Source organism: Convolutriloba macropyga, chromosome 1 (assembly GCF_964194025.1).
Source record: "Convolutriloba macropyga chromosome 1, txConMacr16.3, whole genome shotgun sequence".
Taxonomy (NCBI): domain Eukaryota; kingdom Metazoa; phylum Xenacoelomorpha; order Acoela; family Convolutidae; genus Convolutriloba; species Convolutriloba macropyga.
The window spans coordinates 86541296-86561543 of record NC_134468.1 but is presented as its reverse complement, the minus strand read 5'-3'; the positions used below and the strand labels follow the sequence as shown (position 1 = coordinate 86561543).

The window sequence follows — 20248 nt, the reverse complement described above, 5'->3', positions numbered from 1 at the left end:
AATACAAGAATTTTCAATTTCTGCTTGAAAATCTTACTTTTCGACTTAAAAAATGGTAATACTGGATATTTCAAATTAAGCACTTATAATCACTGCTCAACAAATCTAGCTTATGATTTAAAAATTGGTAAAGCTGGATAACTCAAAACAAACATTTACAATTTTTGCTCGACAAATTTACTTTTCGATTACAAAATGGCAATGCTGGATAATTCAAATTAAACGTAACCAATCTCAAACAAAGATTTACAATTTCTGCTCAACAAATTTACTTTTCGATTTTAAAATTGGTAAAGCTGGATAACTCAAATAAACATTAACAATCACAAAAAAACATTTGCAATTTATGCTCAACAAACTCACTTTTCGATTAAAAAATGGTATCGCTGTAGAAATCAAATCAAACATTTACAATTTCTGCTCAAGAAAACTACTTTTCGATTAAAAAACGGCAATATTGCGTAACTCAAATCACACATTAACAACCTCAAAACAAGCATTTACAATTTCTGCTCGACAAAATTACTTTTCAATTAAAAAAATGGTAAGGCTGGATAACTCAAATCAAACATTTACAAATTCTGCTGAAAAAATTTAATTTTCGATTAAAAAAAGAAAATGCCGGATAACTCAATACAAGAATTTTCAATTTCTGCTTGAAAAACTTACTTTTCGACTTAAAAAATGGTAATGCTGGATAACTCAAATCAAACATTTACAAATTCTGCTGAACAAATTTAATTCTCGATTAAGAAATGGAAATGCCGGATAACTCAATACAAGAATTTTCAATTTCTGCTTGAAAATCTTACTTTTCGACTTAAAAAATGGTAATGCTGGATATTTCAAATCAAGCACTTAGAATCACTGCTCAACAAATCTAGCTTATGATTTAAAAATTGGTAAAGCTGGATAACTCAAAACAAACATTTACAATTTTTGCTCTACAAATTTACTTTTTGATTAAAAAATGGCAATGCTGGATAACTCAAATCAAATGTAAACAATCTCAAAACAAACATTTATCATATCTTCTCAACAAATTTATTTTTCGATTTTAACATTGGTAGAGCTGGATAACTCAAATCAAAGATTTACAATTTCTGCTCAACAAATTTACTTTTCGATTACAAAAATGGCAATGCTGGATAATTCAAATTAAACGTAACCAATCTCAAACAAAGATTTACAATTTTTGCTCAACAAATTTACTTTTCGATTTAAAAATTGGTAAAGCTGGATAACTCAAATAAACATTAACAATCTCAAAAAACAATTGCAATTTATGCTCAACAAATTCACTTTTCGATTAAAAAATGGTAAAGCTGTAGAACTCAAAGCAAACATTTACAATTTCTGCTCAACACAACTACTTTTCGATTAAAAAACGGCAATAATGCGTAACTCAAATCAAACATTAACAATCTCAAAACAAGCATTTACAATTTCTGCTCAACAAAATTGCTTTTCAAATTAAAAAATGGTAATGCTGGATAACTCAAATCAAACATTTATAAATTCTGCTGAAGAAATTTAATTTTCGATTAAAAAATGGAAATGCCGGATAACTCAATAAAAAAATTTTCAGTTTCTGCTTGAAAATCTTACCTTTCGACTTAACAAATGGTAATGCTGGATATTTCAAATCAAGCACTTAGAATCACTGCTCAACAAATCTAGCTTATGATTTAAAAATTGGTAAAGCTGGATAACTCAAAACAAACATTCACAATTTTTGCTCGACAAATTTACTTTTGATTAAAAAATGGCAATGCTGGATAACTCAAATCAAATGTAAACAATCTCAAAACAAACATTTACAATTTCTTCTCAACAAATTAAATTTTCGATTTTAACATTGGTACAGCTGGATAACTCAAATCAAAGATTTACAATTTCTGCTAAACAAATTTACTTTCCGATTTAAAAATTGGTAAAGCTGGATAACTCAATTAAACATTAACAATCTCAAAAAAACATTTGCAATTTATGCTCAACAAATTCACTTTTCGATTAAAAAATGGTAATGCTGTAGAACTCAAACCAAACATTCACAATTTCTGCTCAACAAAACTACTTTTCGATTAAAAAACGGCAATAATGCGTAACTCAAATCAAACATTAACAATCTCAAAACAAGCATTTACAATTTCTGCTCAACAAAATTACTTTTCAATTAAAAAAATGGTAATGCTGGATAACTCAAATCAAACATTTACAAATTCTGCTGAACAAATTTAATTTTCGATTAAAAAATGGAAATGCCGGATAACTCAATACAAGAATTTTCAATTTCTGCTTGAAAATCTTACTTTTCGAATTAAAAAATGGTAATGCTGGATATTTCAAATCAAGCACTTAGAATCACTGCTCAACAAATCTAGCTTATGATTTAAAAATTGGTAAAGCTGGATAACTCAATACAAACAATTACAATTTTTGCTCGACAAAATTACTTTTTGATTAAAAAAATGGCAATGCTGGATAACTCAAATCAAATGTAACCAATCTCAAACAAAGATTTACAATTTCTGCTCAACAAATTTACTTTTCAATTTGAAAATTGGTAAAGCTGGATAAATCAAATAAACATTAAAAATCTCAAAAAAATTTATGCAATTTATGCTCAACAAATTCATTTTTCGATTAAAAAATGGTAATGCTGTAGAACTCAAATCAAACATTTACAATTTCTGCTCAACAAAACTACTTTTCGGTTAAAAAACAGCAATAATGCGTATTTCAAATCAAACATTAACAATCTCAAAACAAGCATATACAATTTCTGCTCAACAAAATTACTTTTCAATTAAAAAAATGGTAATGCCGGATAACTCAAATCAATTATTTACAAATTCTGCTGAACAAATTTAATTTTCGATTAAAAAATGGAAATGCCGGATAACTCAATACAAGAATTTTCAATTTCTGCTTGAAAATCTTACTTTTCGACTTAAAAAATGGTAATGCTGTATATTTCAAATCAAGCACTTAGAATCACTGCTCAACAAATCTAGCTTATGATTTAAAAATTGTAAAGCTGGATAACTCAAAACAAACATTTACAATTTTTGCTCGACAAATTTACTTTTTGATTAAAAAATGGCAATGATGGATAACTCAAATCAAATGTAAACAATCTCAAAACAAACATTTACAATATCTTCTCAACAAATTTAATTTTCGATTTTAACATTGGTACAGCTGGATAACTCAAATCAAAGATTTACAATTTCTGCTCAACAAATTTACTTTTCGATTACAAAATGGCAATGCTGGATAATTCAAATTAAACGTAACCAATCGCAAACAAAGATTTACAATTTCTGCTCAACAAATTTACTTTTCGATTTAAAAATTAGTAAAGCTGGATAACTCAAATAAACATTAACAATCTCAAAAAACATTTGCAATTTATGCTCAACAAACTCACTTTTCGATTACAAAATGGTAATGCTGTAGAACTCAAATCAAACATTTACAATTTCTGCTCAACACAACTACTTTTCGATTAAAAAACGGCAATAATGCGTAACTCAAATCAAACATTAACAATCTCAAAACAAGCATTTACAATTTCTGCTCGACAAAATTACTTTTCAATTAAAAAAATGGTAATGCTGGATAACTCAAATCAAACATTTACAAATTCTGCTGAACAAATTTAATTTTCGATTAAAAAATGGAAATGCCGGATAACTCAATACAAGAATTTTCAATTTCTGCTTGAAAATCTTACTTTTCGAAATAAAAAATGGTAATGCTGGATATTTCAAATCAAGCACTTAGAATCACTGCTCAACAAATCTAGCTTATGATTTAAAAATTGGTAAAGCTGGATAACTCAATACAAACAATTACAATTTTTGCTCGACAAATTTACTTTTTGATTAAAAAAATGGCAATGCTGGATAACTCAAATCAAATGTAACCAATCTCAAACAAAGATTTACAATTTCTGCTCAACAAATTTACTTTTCAATTTGAAAATTGGTAAAGCTGGATAAATCAAATAAACATTAAAAATCTCAAAAAAATTTATGCAATTTATGCTCAACAAATTCATTTTTCGATTAAAAAATGGTAATGCTGTAGAACTCAAATCAAACATTTACAATTTCTGCTCAACAAAACTACTTTTCGGTTAAAAAACAGCAATAATGCGTAACTCAAATCAAACATTAACAATCTCAAAACAAGCATATACAATTTCTGCTCGACAAAATTACTTTTCAATTAAAAAAATGGTAATGCTGGATAACTCAAATCAAACATTTACAAATTATGCTGAACAAATTTAGTTTTCGATTAAAAAATGAAAATGCCGGATAACTCAACACAAGAATTTTCAATTTCTGCTTGAAAATCTTACTTTTTGACTTAAAAAATGGTAATGCTGGATATTTCAAATCAAGCACTTAGAATCACTGCTCAACAAATCTAGCTTATGATTTAAAAATTGGTAAAGCTAGATAACTCAAAACAAACATTTACAATTTTTGCTCGATAAATTTACTTATTGATTAAAAAATGGCAATGCTGGATAACTCAAATCAAATGTAAACAATCTCAAAACAAACATTTACAATTTCTTCTCAACGAATTTAATCTTTGATTTCAACATTGGTACAGCTGGATAACTCATATCAAAGATTTACAATTTCTGCTCAACAATTTTACTTTTCGATTACAAAATGGCAATGCTGGATAATTCAAACTAAACGTAACCAATCTCAAACAAAGATTAACAATTTCTGCTCAACAAATTAACTTTTCAATTTAAAATTTGGTAAAGCTGGATAACTTAAATAAACATTAACCATCTCAAAAAACATTTGCAATTTCTGCTCAACGAATTTAAATTTCGATTAAAAAATGGTAAAGCTGTAGAACTCAAAGCAAACATTTACAATTTCTGCTCAACACAACTACTTTTCGATTAAAAAACGGCAATAATGCGTAACTCAAATCAAACATTAACAATCTCAAAACAAGCATTTACAATTTCTGCTCAACAAAATTGCTTTTCAAATTAAAAAATGGTAATGCTGGATAACTCAAATAAAACATTTAGAATCACTGCTCAACAAAATTAGCTTTGGATTTTTGAAAATGGAAATGCTGGATAACTCAAATCAAACTTTACATTTTCTGCTTAAAAAATTTAATTTTGATTGATTGAAAAATGGCAATGCTGGATAACTCAAATTAAACATTAACATCCTCAAAACAAACATTTACAATTTCTGCTCAGCAAATTTAATTTTCGATGAAAAAATTGTAAAGCTGGGTAACTCAGATCAAACAATTACAATTTCTGCTCAACAAATTCATTTTTCGATTTAAAACTTGGTAAAGCTGGGTAACTCAAATCAAAGATTTACAATTTCTGCTCAAGGAATTTAATTTTGGATTTTAAAACTGGTAATGGTTGGTAACTCAAATCAAACATTTAGAATCACTGCTCAACAAATTTAGCTTTTGAATTCAAAAGTGGTAATGCTGGATAACTCAAATCAAACATTTACACTTTCTGTTCTGCAAATTTACATTTCGATTTATAAATGGTAATGCTGGATAACTCAAATCAAACATTAACAATCCCAAAAAAACATTTACAATTTCTGCTCAACATATTTAATTTTGATTAAAAATTGGTAATGCTGGATAACTCAAATCAAACGATTACAATTTCTGCTCAACAAATTCATTTTTTGATTTAAAGTTTGGTAAAACGGGATATCTCAAATCAAAACATTTAAAATCTCTGCTGAACAAATTTCCAATGCGGTTTAAAAAATGGTTATGCTGGATAACTCAAATCAAACATTTAGATTCACTGCTCAATAAATTTACTTTTCGATTATAAATTGGCAAGGCTGGATAACTCAAATCAAACGTTTACATTTTCTGCTGACCAATTTTACTTTTCCTTAATGCTAGATAATTCATCTCGATTATTTGTAATTGTATCTGTCGAACTGAAAACGTTCCTTTATCTAATTCAATCTGGATTCTCATTCCAACTTGTTCAGGAGTCGTTTTTTGAGGATGTAGCAACAAAAACCAACTTTGAGGATGTAGAAACGACAAAAAAAAAATTTTGAACGACAAGCATTTGGTCAATTGAACTCCAAAGAGATTCATTTCTCGTCCAAATATAATCAAGGTTATTGGGTTTATCTGTTTTGCCACGTTGTTTTTGCGCGCCCAGTTACAATTTAATTGTTGTTATATAGCACGCTACTATGTATAAATTAGCACGTGCGCCTGGGAGCGTAAAATATATAACCCCACTAAGCTGGGGTGGAAAAGAAAAGACGCGATTATTGTTATTCAATATATCTGTCTTTTAGTTGAAGTTGGGCTAAAGATAATTAATTGACGTCATTAGACAAGGCCGAAAATTGTAGGAGATGTTGTATACTGCTTTTGAAAAATATCTCTTGAAATATGAAATATGATTTCATCTTTGACCAACTGTTGGTAATCTATCTTAAATCAATCAACGTCTACGCATGATTAGAAAAAAAAACATAAGAGATTATTTAATATAGGCAATATCGTCAGACAAAAAGAAACTCAAAAAAAGTTCACCTACAACTTGTGAGGTATTGTTATCTAACGTTAGATTTATCATTAACAATGAATATAGTGTAGGTTAGCTAACACTTTATTATTTTATCTGAAAAAATTGTGTAAAACTTAAACTACAGCCGGCTGGAAATAATTGAGATATGAAACTTTTAAAAAAATAAAATTTACACAATGAAAAAGAACTAGTAGATATAGGTCATATCCATATCAATTTATTACGCGTGTCCGACAGTTGATCACGTTTTTTGCGCAAAAACGGAAACTTGTCAGACAAAATAACGACCAAACAAAATTCACGAAAACGAGACCCGCAGTACCGAAAAATTTGATATAGGTTTTGTAATAAGATGTATTAGATGTTTACAAGTATGTTTTATCGAAGGTTGCTAATTGAATTTGATGTTCTCGGGCAAATTTTTTGTATCGCACGGCAAATAATTTCTCAATTATCTCACTCAGGTATGGTTATGGTAAATTGTTTCTTCACAGATCTCAAACATATGATCAAATATGGAATAAACTATTGGTTTTGTCTCGCCATCCCTGATGAGAGGAAACAAGCCTCATGAATCAATCTAAGAATGTTATTCAGCATTCAGATTTTTTAGAATAAGAACTTGTCGTCTGCAACAGAGCAATGCCACCACAATTGTCCAATTTTGGGGCTGTGGTGTAGACTCCCAAAAAGCCGATTTGGCTCAGAGGGTCCGATTCCCATTTCTAAGACAGTCACAAAAAAAAAAACAAATGAAAATGGACCTCAAATGTAAATGTTGGCATTACGATAGAAGAGTTTTGTGCTGAGCCATTTTTGCCCAATCAATGCGATACAAAATTTAGAACATTGAAATTTATTTTCTCTTACAAAATGAGTACCCCAAAAGATTAAACATGGATTTTTTTCTCAAAAAATTAAGGTGTACAAACTTGAACGCACTTTTTTTTCATTTTTTTCAAATACTCGAAGTAGCAACAGAAATTCCAGACATAGAGTAAATAAAAACAATAGAGTCCCATTCGTTCAGATTTAGAAAAAGTTAATTTCATTCAAAAGGAAAATAATTCGACAGTACCGAACAGATCTAGCAAAAGTAAATGATATGTTTTAATAAAAACTAAAAGTAGCAGAAAAACTTCAAACACCATTTGCATCCATTATTTATCCAGAAAACCAAATTCATCTACAATGCCTCTAGCTGAATAGAAGAGGCATAATATAGAATTTATTAAATTATTAAAGTTAATTTTTTAATTGTTGTAGTTTTCAATTCAAGTTTCCGATCTTACATTTTAATTTAAAGGAAACCGTAAACAATTTAAAACATAACAAATTTTGTTCAACAACAGACAGTTAAGTCATTGCCAATAAAATCCTTTTTCAGATCGGAATAAAAATTAGGGCAAAAGATTCAACGTTTACTATTTTTCATCTAAAATATTGAAACCGAATATTTCAATCATATCAAAATTTGTTCTTCAGTTTTGCTTTTTTGAAAAATATTTAACTTATAAAAAACGTTGACAGTATTTTTTATATTATTATTCTTTTGGTTTTTTGCATTTATAAAAGTTTTTTTTCTTTTTTTGTTTAATTTTTGAATTAATAATTGTAATTTGATTTATTTGAAAAAGGAAAAAGATTGTGACATGAAATTACACGAGAACTGAGTACGAGAATTTTTTGTAGAAATAATTGTACGTATGCATCTGGGTCAAACGGTTTTTACTTCAAACTTGACGGGTTGGAGTTCAACCTCCTCACTCAAGTTGCAAAATATTTTTAAAAAATGTTACGGAAAAACAAACAAGGAGGCTCGGTAGGTGAGTTGGCACATAATGTTCTGACCCGATCTCATCTACGTTTTTAAATTGACTGTCAACTAAATGAAGAGATGTTCAACAGTAGATGTAAGAGTCCAATAGATCTTTGTTACAGACCGAAAAAACAAAATGAATTACATAATACCATGCCGCATTGAAGCAATAACAAGATCTGCCATTAAAAAGACTGCGAGAAAAAAACAAACAATAAAATAATCAAAAACCAAAAAAAAGTTTACCGGCAAATATTCATTATCTAAATCTAAAAGCACTTAGCAACAAAATCAAAAAACCATCAGATAGCTTTTGAAACTTGTGCGTGATGTGAATAGGTAACAAGTCGACAAAAAGGAGAAAAATGAGCCTCAGATTTTTTTTTAAAATGTCAACATAAAATGTCATAAACAGAAAAAGTCAAAAAAACCATCAGCTTTCAACTAAGAAGTTCTTTATAAATTTACTAATAAGGTACTAAGAAAACAATAGGACATGTATTCGGTTGAACTAAGCTATGGAACCGGACTACATATGCAGAAGTACTACAAAAAAGCAACTTACGAAAACACAAAGTATTGAAGCCAATAAAAACATCAGCTATTATCTGCAGATTATATGTTATTTTTTTAATGACATTTAAAATTTTCAGTTAAATATAAACTCAAAAACCTTTGCATCTGTTATAAACCCAAAATCATTCGCATCTGTTATTATCGCCAAAATGCTGAAAGATAAATTAATGTTTATATTACAACTAAGAGGATGAGATTCCTCAATGATGAGAAAAAGCTACAAGTTGACCAAAAGAACAACAAATTGAAAAATAAAACAAAAATTTAAATTCTTCAAAACAAGAAAATGATAATTTTTGAAACTATCAACTGACTGCTTTAATTTGTTGATTCACTCCATAGTAGGAAACTAATAATAACCTGTCATTTTTTGAAAAACAATTTACGACCCTGTAAAGAGCAACAAAAACAGGCAGAAACAACTAATTCAATATTTCAATAAAAAATGGGAGAGAAAATTCTCGAAGGCAAAAAAAAACAAGCATTACAGTAAAAACTATTTTTATGTTCAATTGATTTTTTTATAACTAATAGGATCCTTATTATTATAATATTGTGACATAAAAGTTTCAACAATTAGGAACAATTATACAAAAAACCAAAATAACTCGAATTAGAAAAGAAATTGAAAGCAATAGTTTTCAGGAAAGATCAATAAACACGCTAATTTATGTTTATCCTTGATCTCATTAAAACAAATTACGACGACAGTTTCGAAGCAAAAAAGCAGTGAAAAATATTCCTTGAAAACAAAATATTTGTTCATTCGGCTTCCTTTGCCTGCAAATGAAGTTGTTCATTAATGGAACCTGGGTTTGGAAAATGACTAGTCTCTAATTGACATGCAAAAAAAACAATATTTCGATAAGATTAAAACAAATCAGCGCTCCAATAGAATTTTTTTGATAGTTAAAGATCCCAAAGAGACTAAAACTAGTCTTTTTATTGCTCTTCGTCTCTAAGGAGTACATTTTTTTTTCATTTTTTAGCGTAAAATCTAATTTTGAATTAACAATTTGATAGAAAATAATTTAATTGGGGCAAAAATTACGCTAAAAGTGAACAAAATGATGCCAATTATCACGTGTTCACACAAATCTTTAAACCTCGATATAAAAATCTTTTTAATTTCAAACTCTACGCTTGAAGAGCGCTTTAGTGATACCACTCACATGAATATATCGGCCAAAATTGGCTAAAAAAACCTATTTGAGTATATGATTTCTCCCCCCACATGTGCGGTCGGAACAAAAAAAATTCCTCTGTCTTAATTTCTACAGTTGTGAACAAATACAGAGTGACTTTCGTGACTGGATCTCAATGTCAATCTCAAGTGTCTCATTTGGGTTCCCAATTCCACGACACTGGAGTGTGGTACTATGCAAATATGCCCATTGAGGAATCGGTTGTTGCAAGAACCCAGAACATAACACTGGGTAATAATCAAAAGACTTACTTATTTAATTTGGGTACTCTCGTAATACCCCCCCCCCCTTGGTTCAATGGGTATATGACGACCCTGACCCCCGTGGAGGAAAGGAGATAACTAACAATTAAAATAGTATCATTTTCAAACCCAGTTGTGGGTTTAGTGGTTGTGTTAGTTGTAATTATTATTTCAAAGTTTAGGGTTTGATATTGTTAGTTCTATTTAGTAATAATCTCGTACCCTCTACGGGTGTCAGTCTGGTCATATACCGATTTCTCTCTTGGTTACGGGAGTCTATATTAAACACCACCCCTATCAGTTTAACTCTCCCATAATAGGGCTGCATTTTTATCGTGCTCCCAGGTTGACGTGCCATCAAGAAGTGACCTCTGATCAGACCGTGCCAGACGAAAGTAACCTCTGATCAGACCATCCCAGACCAAAGTGACCTCTGATCATACCATCCCCAGACCGAAATGACCTCTGATCATACCATTCCTATCCTGAAGTGACCTCTGATCATACCATCCCCAGACCGAAGTGACATCTGATCAAACCATCCCCAGACCGAAGTGACATCTGATCATACCATTCCCATCCTGAAGTGACCTCTGATCATATATCCCCAGACAAAAGTGACCTCTGATCATACCATCCCCAGAACGAAGTGACCTCTGATCATACCATCCCCAGACCGAAGTGACCTCTGATCATACCATCCCCAGACCGAAGTGACATCTGATCATACCATTCCCAGACCGAAGTGACATCTGATCATATAATTCCCACCCTGAATTGACATCTGATTATACCATTCCCATCCTGAAGTAACATCTGATCATACCATTCCCATCCTGAAGTGACCTTAGATGATACCATCCCCAGACCGAAGTGACCTGTGATCATACTATTCCCATCCTGAAGTGACCTCTGATCATATCATCCCCAGACCGACGTGACATCTGATCATACCATTCCCGGACCGAAGTGACACCTGATCATACCATTCCCATCCTGAAGTGACATCTGATCATACCATTCTCAGACCGAAGTGACATCTGATCATATAATTCCCACCCTGAAGTGACATCTGATCATACCATTCCCATCCTGAAGTGACATCTGATCATACCATTCCCATCCTGAAGTGACCTTAGATCATACCGTTCCCATCCTGAAGTGACCTCTGATCATACCATTCCCATCCTGAAGTGACCTCTGATCATACCATCCCCAGACCAAAGAGACATCTGATCATACCATTCCCATCCTGAAGTGATATCTGATCATACCATTACCATCCTGAAGTGACATCTGATCATACCATTCCCATCCTGAAGTGACCTTAAATCATACCATCCTCAGACCGAAGTGACCTCTGATCATACTATTCCCACACTGAATTGACCTCTGATCATACCATCCCCAGACCGAAGTGACATCTGATCATAGCATTCCCGGACCGAAGTGACATCTGATCATACCATTCCCATCCTGAAGTGACATCTGATCATACCATTCCCAGACCGAAGTGACATCTGATCATATAATTCCCACCCTGAAGTGACATCTGATCATACCATTCCCATCTTGAAGTGACATCTGATCATACCATTCCCATCCTGAAGTGACCTTAGATCATACCGTTCCTATCCTGAAGTGACCTCTGATCATACCCTTCCTATCCTGAAGTGACCTCTGATCATACCATCCCCAGACCAAAGAGACATCTGATCATACCATTCCCATCATGAAGTGACATCTGATCATACCATTCCCATCCTGAAGTGACATCTGATCACACCATTCCCATCCTGAAGTGACCTTAAATCATACCGTTCCCATCCTGAAGTGACCTCTGATCATACCCTTCCCATCCTGAAGTGACCTCTGATCATACCCTTCCTATCTTGAAGTGACCTCTGATCATACCATCCCCAGACCGAAGTGACCTCTGATCATACTATTCCCACACTGAATTGACCTCTGATCATACCATCCCAAGACCGAAGTGACATCTGATCATAGCATTCCGGGACCGAAGTGACATTTGATCATACCATTCCCGTACTGAAGTGACCTCTGATCATACCATCCCCAGACCGAAGTGACCTCTGATCATACCATCCCCAGACCGAAGTGACATCTGAACATACCATCCGCAGACCGAAGTGACATCTGATCATACCATTCCCATTCTGAAGTGACATCTGATCATACCATTCCCATCTTGAAGTGACCTTAGATCATACCGTTCCCATCCTGAAGTGACCTCTGATCATACCATTCCCATCCTGAAGTGACCTCTGATCATACCATCCCCAGACCAAAGAGACATCTGATCATACCATTCCCATCCTGAAAGGACATCTGATCATACCATTCCCATCCTGAAATGACATCTGATCATACCATTCCCATCCTGAAGTGACATTAAATCATACCATGCCCAGACCGAAGTGACCTCTGATCATACTATACCCATCCTGAAGTGACCTCTGATCATACCATCCCCAGACCGAAGTGACATCTGATCATATCATTCCCGGACCGAAGTGACATTTGATCATACCATTCCCGTCCTGAAGTGACCTCTGATCATACCATCCCCAGACCGAAGTGACATCTGATCATACCATCTGCAGACCGAAGTGGCATCTGATCATACCATTCCCATCCTGAAGTGACCTCTGATCATATATCCCCAGACCGAAGTGACCTCTGATCATACCATTCCCAGACGGAATTGACATCTGATCATACCATTCTCAGACCGAAGTGACATCTGATCATATAATTCCCACCCTGAAGTGACATCTGATCATACCATTCCCATCCTGAAGTGACATCTGATCATACCATTCCCATCCTGAAGTGACCTTAGATCATACCGTTCCCATCCTGAAGTGACCTCTGATCATACCATTCCCATCCTGAAGTGACCTCTGATCATACCATCCCCAGACCAAAGAGACATCTGATCATACCATTCCCATCCTGAAGTGATATCTGATCATACCATTACCATCCTGAAGTGACATCTGATCATACCATTCCCATCCTGAAGTGACCTTAAATCATACCATCCTCAGACCGAAGTGACCTCTGATCATACTATTCCCACACTGAATTGACCTCTGATCATACCATCCCCAGACCGAAGTGACATCTGATCATAGCATTCCCGGACCGAAGTGACATCTGATCATACCATTCCCATCCTGAAGTGACATCTGATCATACCATTCCCAGACCGAAGTGACATCTGATCATATAATTCCCACCCTGAAGTGACATCTGATCATACCATTCCCATCTTGAAGTGACATCTGATCATACCATTCCCATCCTGAAGTGACCTTAGATCATACCGTTCCCATCCTGAAGTGACCTCTGATCATACCCTTCCTATCCTGAAGTGACCTCTGATCATACCATCCCCAGACCAAAGAGACATCTGATCATACCATTCCCATCATGAAGTGACATCTGATCATACCATTCCCATCCTGAAGTGACATCTGATCACACCATTCCCATCCTGAAGTGACCTTAAATCATACCGTTCCCATCCTGAAGTGACCTCTGATCATACCCTTCCCATCCTGAAGTGACCTCTGATCATACCCTTCCTATCTTGAAGTGACCTCTGATCATACCATCCCCAGACCGAAGTGACCTCTGATCATACTATTCCCACACTGAATTGACCTCTGATCATACCATCCCAAGACCGAAGTGACATCTGATCATAGCATTCCCGGACCGAAGTGACATTTGATCATACCATTCCCGTACTGAAGTGACCTCTGATCATACCATCCCCAGACCGAAGTGACCTCTGATCATACCATCCCCAGACCGAAGTGACATCTGAACATACCATCCGCAGACCGAAGTGACATCTGATCATACCATTCCCATTCTGAAGTGACATCTGATCATACCATTCCCATCTTGAAGTGACCTTAGATCATACCGTTCCCATCCTGAAGTGACCTCTGATCATACCATTCCCATCCTGAAGTGACCTCTGATCATACCATCCCCAGACCAAAGAGACATCTGATCATACCATTCCCATCCTGAAAGGACATCTGATCATACCATTCCCATCCTGAAATGACATCTGATCATACCATTCCCATCCTGAAGTGACATTAAATCATACCATGCCCAGACCGAAGTGACCTCTGATCATACTATTCCCATCCTGAAGTGACCTCTGATCATACCATCCCCAGACCGAAGTGACATCTGATCATAGCACTCCCGGACCGAAGTGACATTTGATTATACCATTCCCGTCCTGAAGTGACCTCTGATCATACCATCCCCATACCGAAGTGACCTCTGATCATACCATCCCCAGACCGAAAGGACATCTGATCATACCATCCGCAGACCGAAGTGACATCTGATCATACCATTCCCATCCTGAAGTGACCTCTGATCATATATCCCCAGATCGAAGTGACCTCTGATCATACCATCCCCAGACGGAATTGGAATCTGATCATACCATTACCAGACCGAAGTGACATCTGATTATATAATTCCCATCCTGAACTGACCTTTGATCATACGATTCCCATCCTGAAGTGACCTCTGATCATACCATCCCCCGACCGATGTGACCTCTGATCATACCATCCCCAGACCGAAGTGACATCTGATCATACCATCCCCAGACAGAAGTGAAATCCGATCATACAATTCCCATCCTGAAGAGACCTCTGATCATACCATCCCCAGACCGAAGTGACCTCTGATCATGCCATCACCAGACCGAAGTGACATCTGATCATAGCATTCCCGGACCGAATGACATTTGATCATACCATTCCCGTCCTGAAGTGACCTCTGATCATACCATCCCCATACCGAAGTGACCTCTGAGCATACCATCCGCAGACCGAAGTGACATCTGATTATACCATCCGCAGACCGAAATGACATCTGATCATACCATTCCCATCCTGAAGTGAACTCTGATCATATATCCCCAGACCTAAGTGACCTCTGATCCTACCATCCCCAGACGGAATTGGAATCTGATCATACCATTACCAGACCGAAGTGACATCTGATTATATAATTTCCATCCTGAAGTGACCTCTGATCATACCATTCCCATCCTGAAGTGACCTCTGATCATACCATCCCCCGACCGAAGTGACCTCTGATCATACCATCCCCAGACCGAAGTGACATCTGATCATACCATCCCCAGACAGAAATGAAATCCGATCATACCATTCCCATCCTGAAGAGACCTCTGATCATACCATCCCCAGACCGAACAACCTCTGATCATGCCATCACCAGACCGACGTGACCTCTGATCATACCATTCCCATCCTGAAGTGACCTCTGATCATACCATCCCCTGACCGAAGTGACCTCTGATCATACCATCCCCAGACAAAAGTGACCTCTGATCATACCATCCCCAGACAGAAGTGACATCCGATCATACCATTCCCCTCCTGAAGTGACCTCTGATCATACCTTCCCCAGACCGAAGTGACCTCTGATCATGCCATCCCCAGACCGAAGTGACCTCTGATAATACCATTCCCATCCTGAAGTGACCTCTGATCATACCATCCCCTGACCTAAGTGACCTCTGATCTTACCATCCCCAGAACAAAGTGACCTCTGATCATACCATTCCCATCCTGAAGTGACCTTAGATCATACCATTCCCACCCTGAAGTGACCTCTGATCTTACCATTCCCATCCTGAAGTGACCTCTGATCATACCATTCCCATCCTGAAGTGACCTTAGATCATACCATCCCCAGACCGAGGTGACCTCTGATCATACTATACCCATCCTGAAGTGACATCTGATCATACCATTCCCATCCCGAAGTGACATCTGATCATACCATTCCCATCCTAAAGTGACCTTAGATCATACCATCCCCAGACCGAGGTGACCTCTGATCATACTATACCCATCCTGAAGTGACCTCTGATCATACCATCCCCAGACCGAAGTGACATCTGATCATATCATTCCCGGACCGAAGTGACATTTGATCATACCATTCCCGTCCTGAAGTGACCTCTGATCATACCATCCCCAGACCGAAGTGACATCTGATCATACCATCTGCAGACCGAAGTGGCATCTGATCATACCATTCCCATCCTGAAGTGACCTCTGATCATATATCCCCAGACCGAAGTGACCTCTGATCATACCATTCCCAGACGGAATTGACATCTGATCATACCATTCCCAGACCGAAGTGACATCTGATTATATAATTCCCATCCTGAAGTGACCTCTGATCATACCATTCCCATCCTGAAGTGACCTCTGATCATACCATCCCCAGACCGAAGTGACCTCTGATCATACCATCCCCAGACCGAAGTGACATCTGATCATACCATCCCCAGACAGAAGTGACATCCGATCATACCTTTCCCATCCTGAAGTGACCTCTGATCATACCATCCCCAGACCGAAGTGACCTCTGATCATGCCATCCCCAGACCGAAGTGACCTCTGATCATACCATTCCCATCCTGAAGTGACCTCTGATCATACCATCCCCTGACCGAAGTGACCTCTGATCTTGCCATCCCCAGACCAAAGTGACCTCTGATCATACCATTGTGCGCTCGAACCAAATCCCAGACCCTGTATTTTTTTTCTGGGAACACACTGTGTGCGTTGGACTTGGTCTGATCAGGAGTCACTTCCGGATGGCGCCTCAACCTGGGCTGTAAGCGAACATTATAGCTCCTATCAGACACTTTTTCAATTGCCATGGTTTCAGTTTAGATCATTTTTCTTAACTTAATTCACAAGATTTTTTAGGATCTTTTCCTTTTCGGTTTGTGCCCCCCCCCCCAGTCTAATTGGTGCTTATTTTTTGCACCGCCCTCCCCCCGACGCAACGCATAATTTTACATAATGATTTACCATGTAATGACACGTGCTCTGTAAATGAGGGGTACATAACGTACTAGGGGCCACAAACGGAAACGGATATTCGATTTTTAATTTTTTAAAATAAGTAATGCTATTTCTTTTGCTCCCTTTTATAAATTAGTTACAATTTTCACACTACACACTTTTTATTTGGAACAGGCGCAGTTATATACGGAATTCCAGCAGTAGAGTCTCTGATCACCAAGGACAAACCAGACCTGATAATAGCCGAGTTCTTCAACTCCCCAGTGAGTATGTTGGCAGAGTCTCTCGACATTCCTTATGCCACTTTGTGGAGTGGAGCAGCTGCGCATCCTGCCATGTACGAATCTGGGCTGGATTTCGATGCGGGAGTATACGGTCTATACACACCAAGGAACACTATTTGCTTCTTCACTAAATTGCTCAAGAACTAGAAAAATCAGATCTTTTCAGTTGCGGACCAGCTTATGCGTCGGCCAATTTAGAGGACACAAATGTCGGGTCCCACTTTTTTAGCAACTAAAAACTCGAGTTAGTTGCTGTTGAGATCGAAAAAGTGAACCTTACTAATCTTCAGGGGGCTAAAGGGAGATTCTCGTATTCACCTAACCCTGAATTTTTGCTGCAAAATATTTACAAAGTATGTTTCCTTGACAGAAAAAATGGCCCCACCGTTGAGCTTTGAAATGATTTCAGAAACCAACTTGAAGCCATTTTTCGGGGTATTGCAAAAAACGGCAAAATTGTGGTTTAGAGGCTGTTATTTTGTGTCATGCACCTGTGATATAGTAACAAACAAATGGGCTCAGCAAACAAATTATCAAACATTGATAATGCAAAAAGATAAACAGAATTTTGATCACGAAAAATTTTGGATCCTACCAAAAAAAGAAGAGGTCTCAAATAGGTTTCATTTTTACCATATATGGTCATCAATGGCACCATTAACCTTTACAGTCTTGGATATGGTTGCCAAGAAACCATAGACTTGATTTTTTTTCAAGGCCATTTGAACTCTTTTTGGTATATGCAACAGCCAAATGGGATAACTTAGTGATCTCTGAGCCCCTGTTTCAAACGTATGTATTGTCAAGTATATGGTTGCCAATTTGTGAAAAAGTTTCACAAAACACCATTTTATAACAATTTGAGTATTTTCCCAGTGACACGAAACGTGATAAAGCTTGCCAGGACATGCAAGATCTGGACAGTCTGGAAAAAACATTAATTATCTTGCCAAGATCTTGATAGACCAAAAATTCTTGGCATATCTTGGTCAGATCTTGTCAAAATCTTATTGAGGGATTTCCAAAAATTTTTCAAGAAAATTGCCAAGATCATGGTAGAACTTGGAAATAAAAATTTGGTTAAATTAGGCATCATGATCTAAAAAAAAGATTAGCTGAAAACTGATGTTTGAAAAAACCAAAAAAATTGGGGGTTAAGTGGATCAAATGAAACTTTTCTCGGTTTCACTCATAAAACTGTCTGTAACACATGCACAGCTGGTGAATAGACTCCAAATTACAAGCCCATATTTAATCAAAAAATAAAGAGAAGATTAATCATTTGATTTAAGGCCGGTTCAATTAATTCTGTTCTCGTTTCCGTCGAAAAATAATTTTTGATGTTTTGGCTGCTTTGAAATTTCATCAAAGATTTTCTTCGCTTATATTCTTCTCTTCATTTAAATTGTAACAGAGATTGGGGACTTTCTACACTGGTTTTTTTAGGTTGCTAATATGTGTTAGGGTTCCATTGAAACTTCAATACTTGATATGTCCGCCATGTTATGTTTAACTTTTCTTTAAAATCATGTCAAGATCTTATTTCTTGACACACATGCAAAGATCTTGCAAGTTCGTACAAAGCTTGATATTATCTTGCCATGTAACATGGCAAGATCTTGGCAAGATTTTTCATCTTTTAAAATGTTTCTTATCAAGGTTATCAAGTTTCGGTTCACTGGGTTGTATGATTGAGCTGTCAACCAATTCTTATTGCTACAATCCGTGTATCGGACTGAGTTTAATCCACTCCAAAAAACCTGCTCTAAAATTACTCATCTAATTGAATAAACAATTTTGCTTATCGCAAACCAAGCAATGTCTCTAAAAACATTGTTTCAAATTGATTGCTTTCAAAAACAGCTCAGAAAAGGAAGTAAAAATTTGTTGGTTAAACGCTACGCATCCCTAGAAAACGTTATATTAACCAGAAGTTAGTTGTTATAATAAAGTGATACTTCAGTTTGCCATGCGGAGCAAATCGATTCTGACGGGGATAATAAAAAATACGAAATCATATAACTGTTTTGGTTTTTTGTTTCAATTTTTTGGTCCCCAATCACTGGGTTTTTGGGATATTTTCATATATTTATAAAAATCAATTTTTGAGCCACTTGGCATAAGATTTTAGAAAAGCGGGAAAGTTGGGGTACGTGAACTAATTGTTCACTACTCTACGTCATGATAAAAAAATTGGTCCTTCTAGGAAAGAACTTTTTCAATTTTTGGTCCTTCTGGTAAAGAACAAAGACGTATACAGTCCGCTAATGAAAGTTTTGCTCTGTTTTGATTCGCAGCCCTGAAAAAAGAAATGATTGTAGTTTTCTGTATTCTGCCTCATTCAATGACTCACTGACTAATCACCAGAAAGTTGTTGACCACCAGTCTGCAATCAGAAATCACATTAAAAAATTAAAACCAATAGGGTTTTCACCTCAAAAAAATAAATATCTCAAAGCTTTGCAAACAGACTTGGATTTGTGTCGCAAATAAACTATCACAAAAGTGTAATAGGAATCGCAGAGAGAATCCATAAATAAGTGTGTTTTACAGAATTGGTTTATTGGAATCGCGATGCGAATCCACAGCTAACTTGTCTTAAGTAAATTA

General features: G+C 35.7%; 2 protein-coding genes across 2 annotated transcripts in view; one reads left to right on the top strand and one right to left on the bottom strand.

The window, feature by feature from the left end:
• LOC142343916 (cullin-4A-like) overlaps window positions 1-20248 on the bottom strand; it is a 414013-nt gene that overhangs the window by 199306 nt on the left and 194459 nt on the right. The window lies entirely within an intron of this gene.
• Window positions 1-20248, top strand: part of LOC142352554 (NDP-glycosyltransferase YjiC-like) — a 40022-nt gene that overhangs the window by 5318 nt on the left and 14456 nt on the right. The window contains exons 2-3 of the mRNA XM_075404869.1: window positions 10268-10423; window positions 17529-17745. Of these exons, the coding sequence (XP_075260984.1) occupies window positions 10268-10423; window positions 17529-17745 (373 nt within the window). The remainder of the gene's footprint in view (window positions 1-10267; window positions 10424-17528; window positions 17746-20248) is intronic.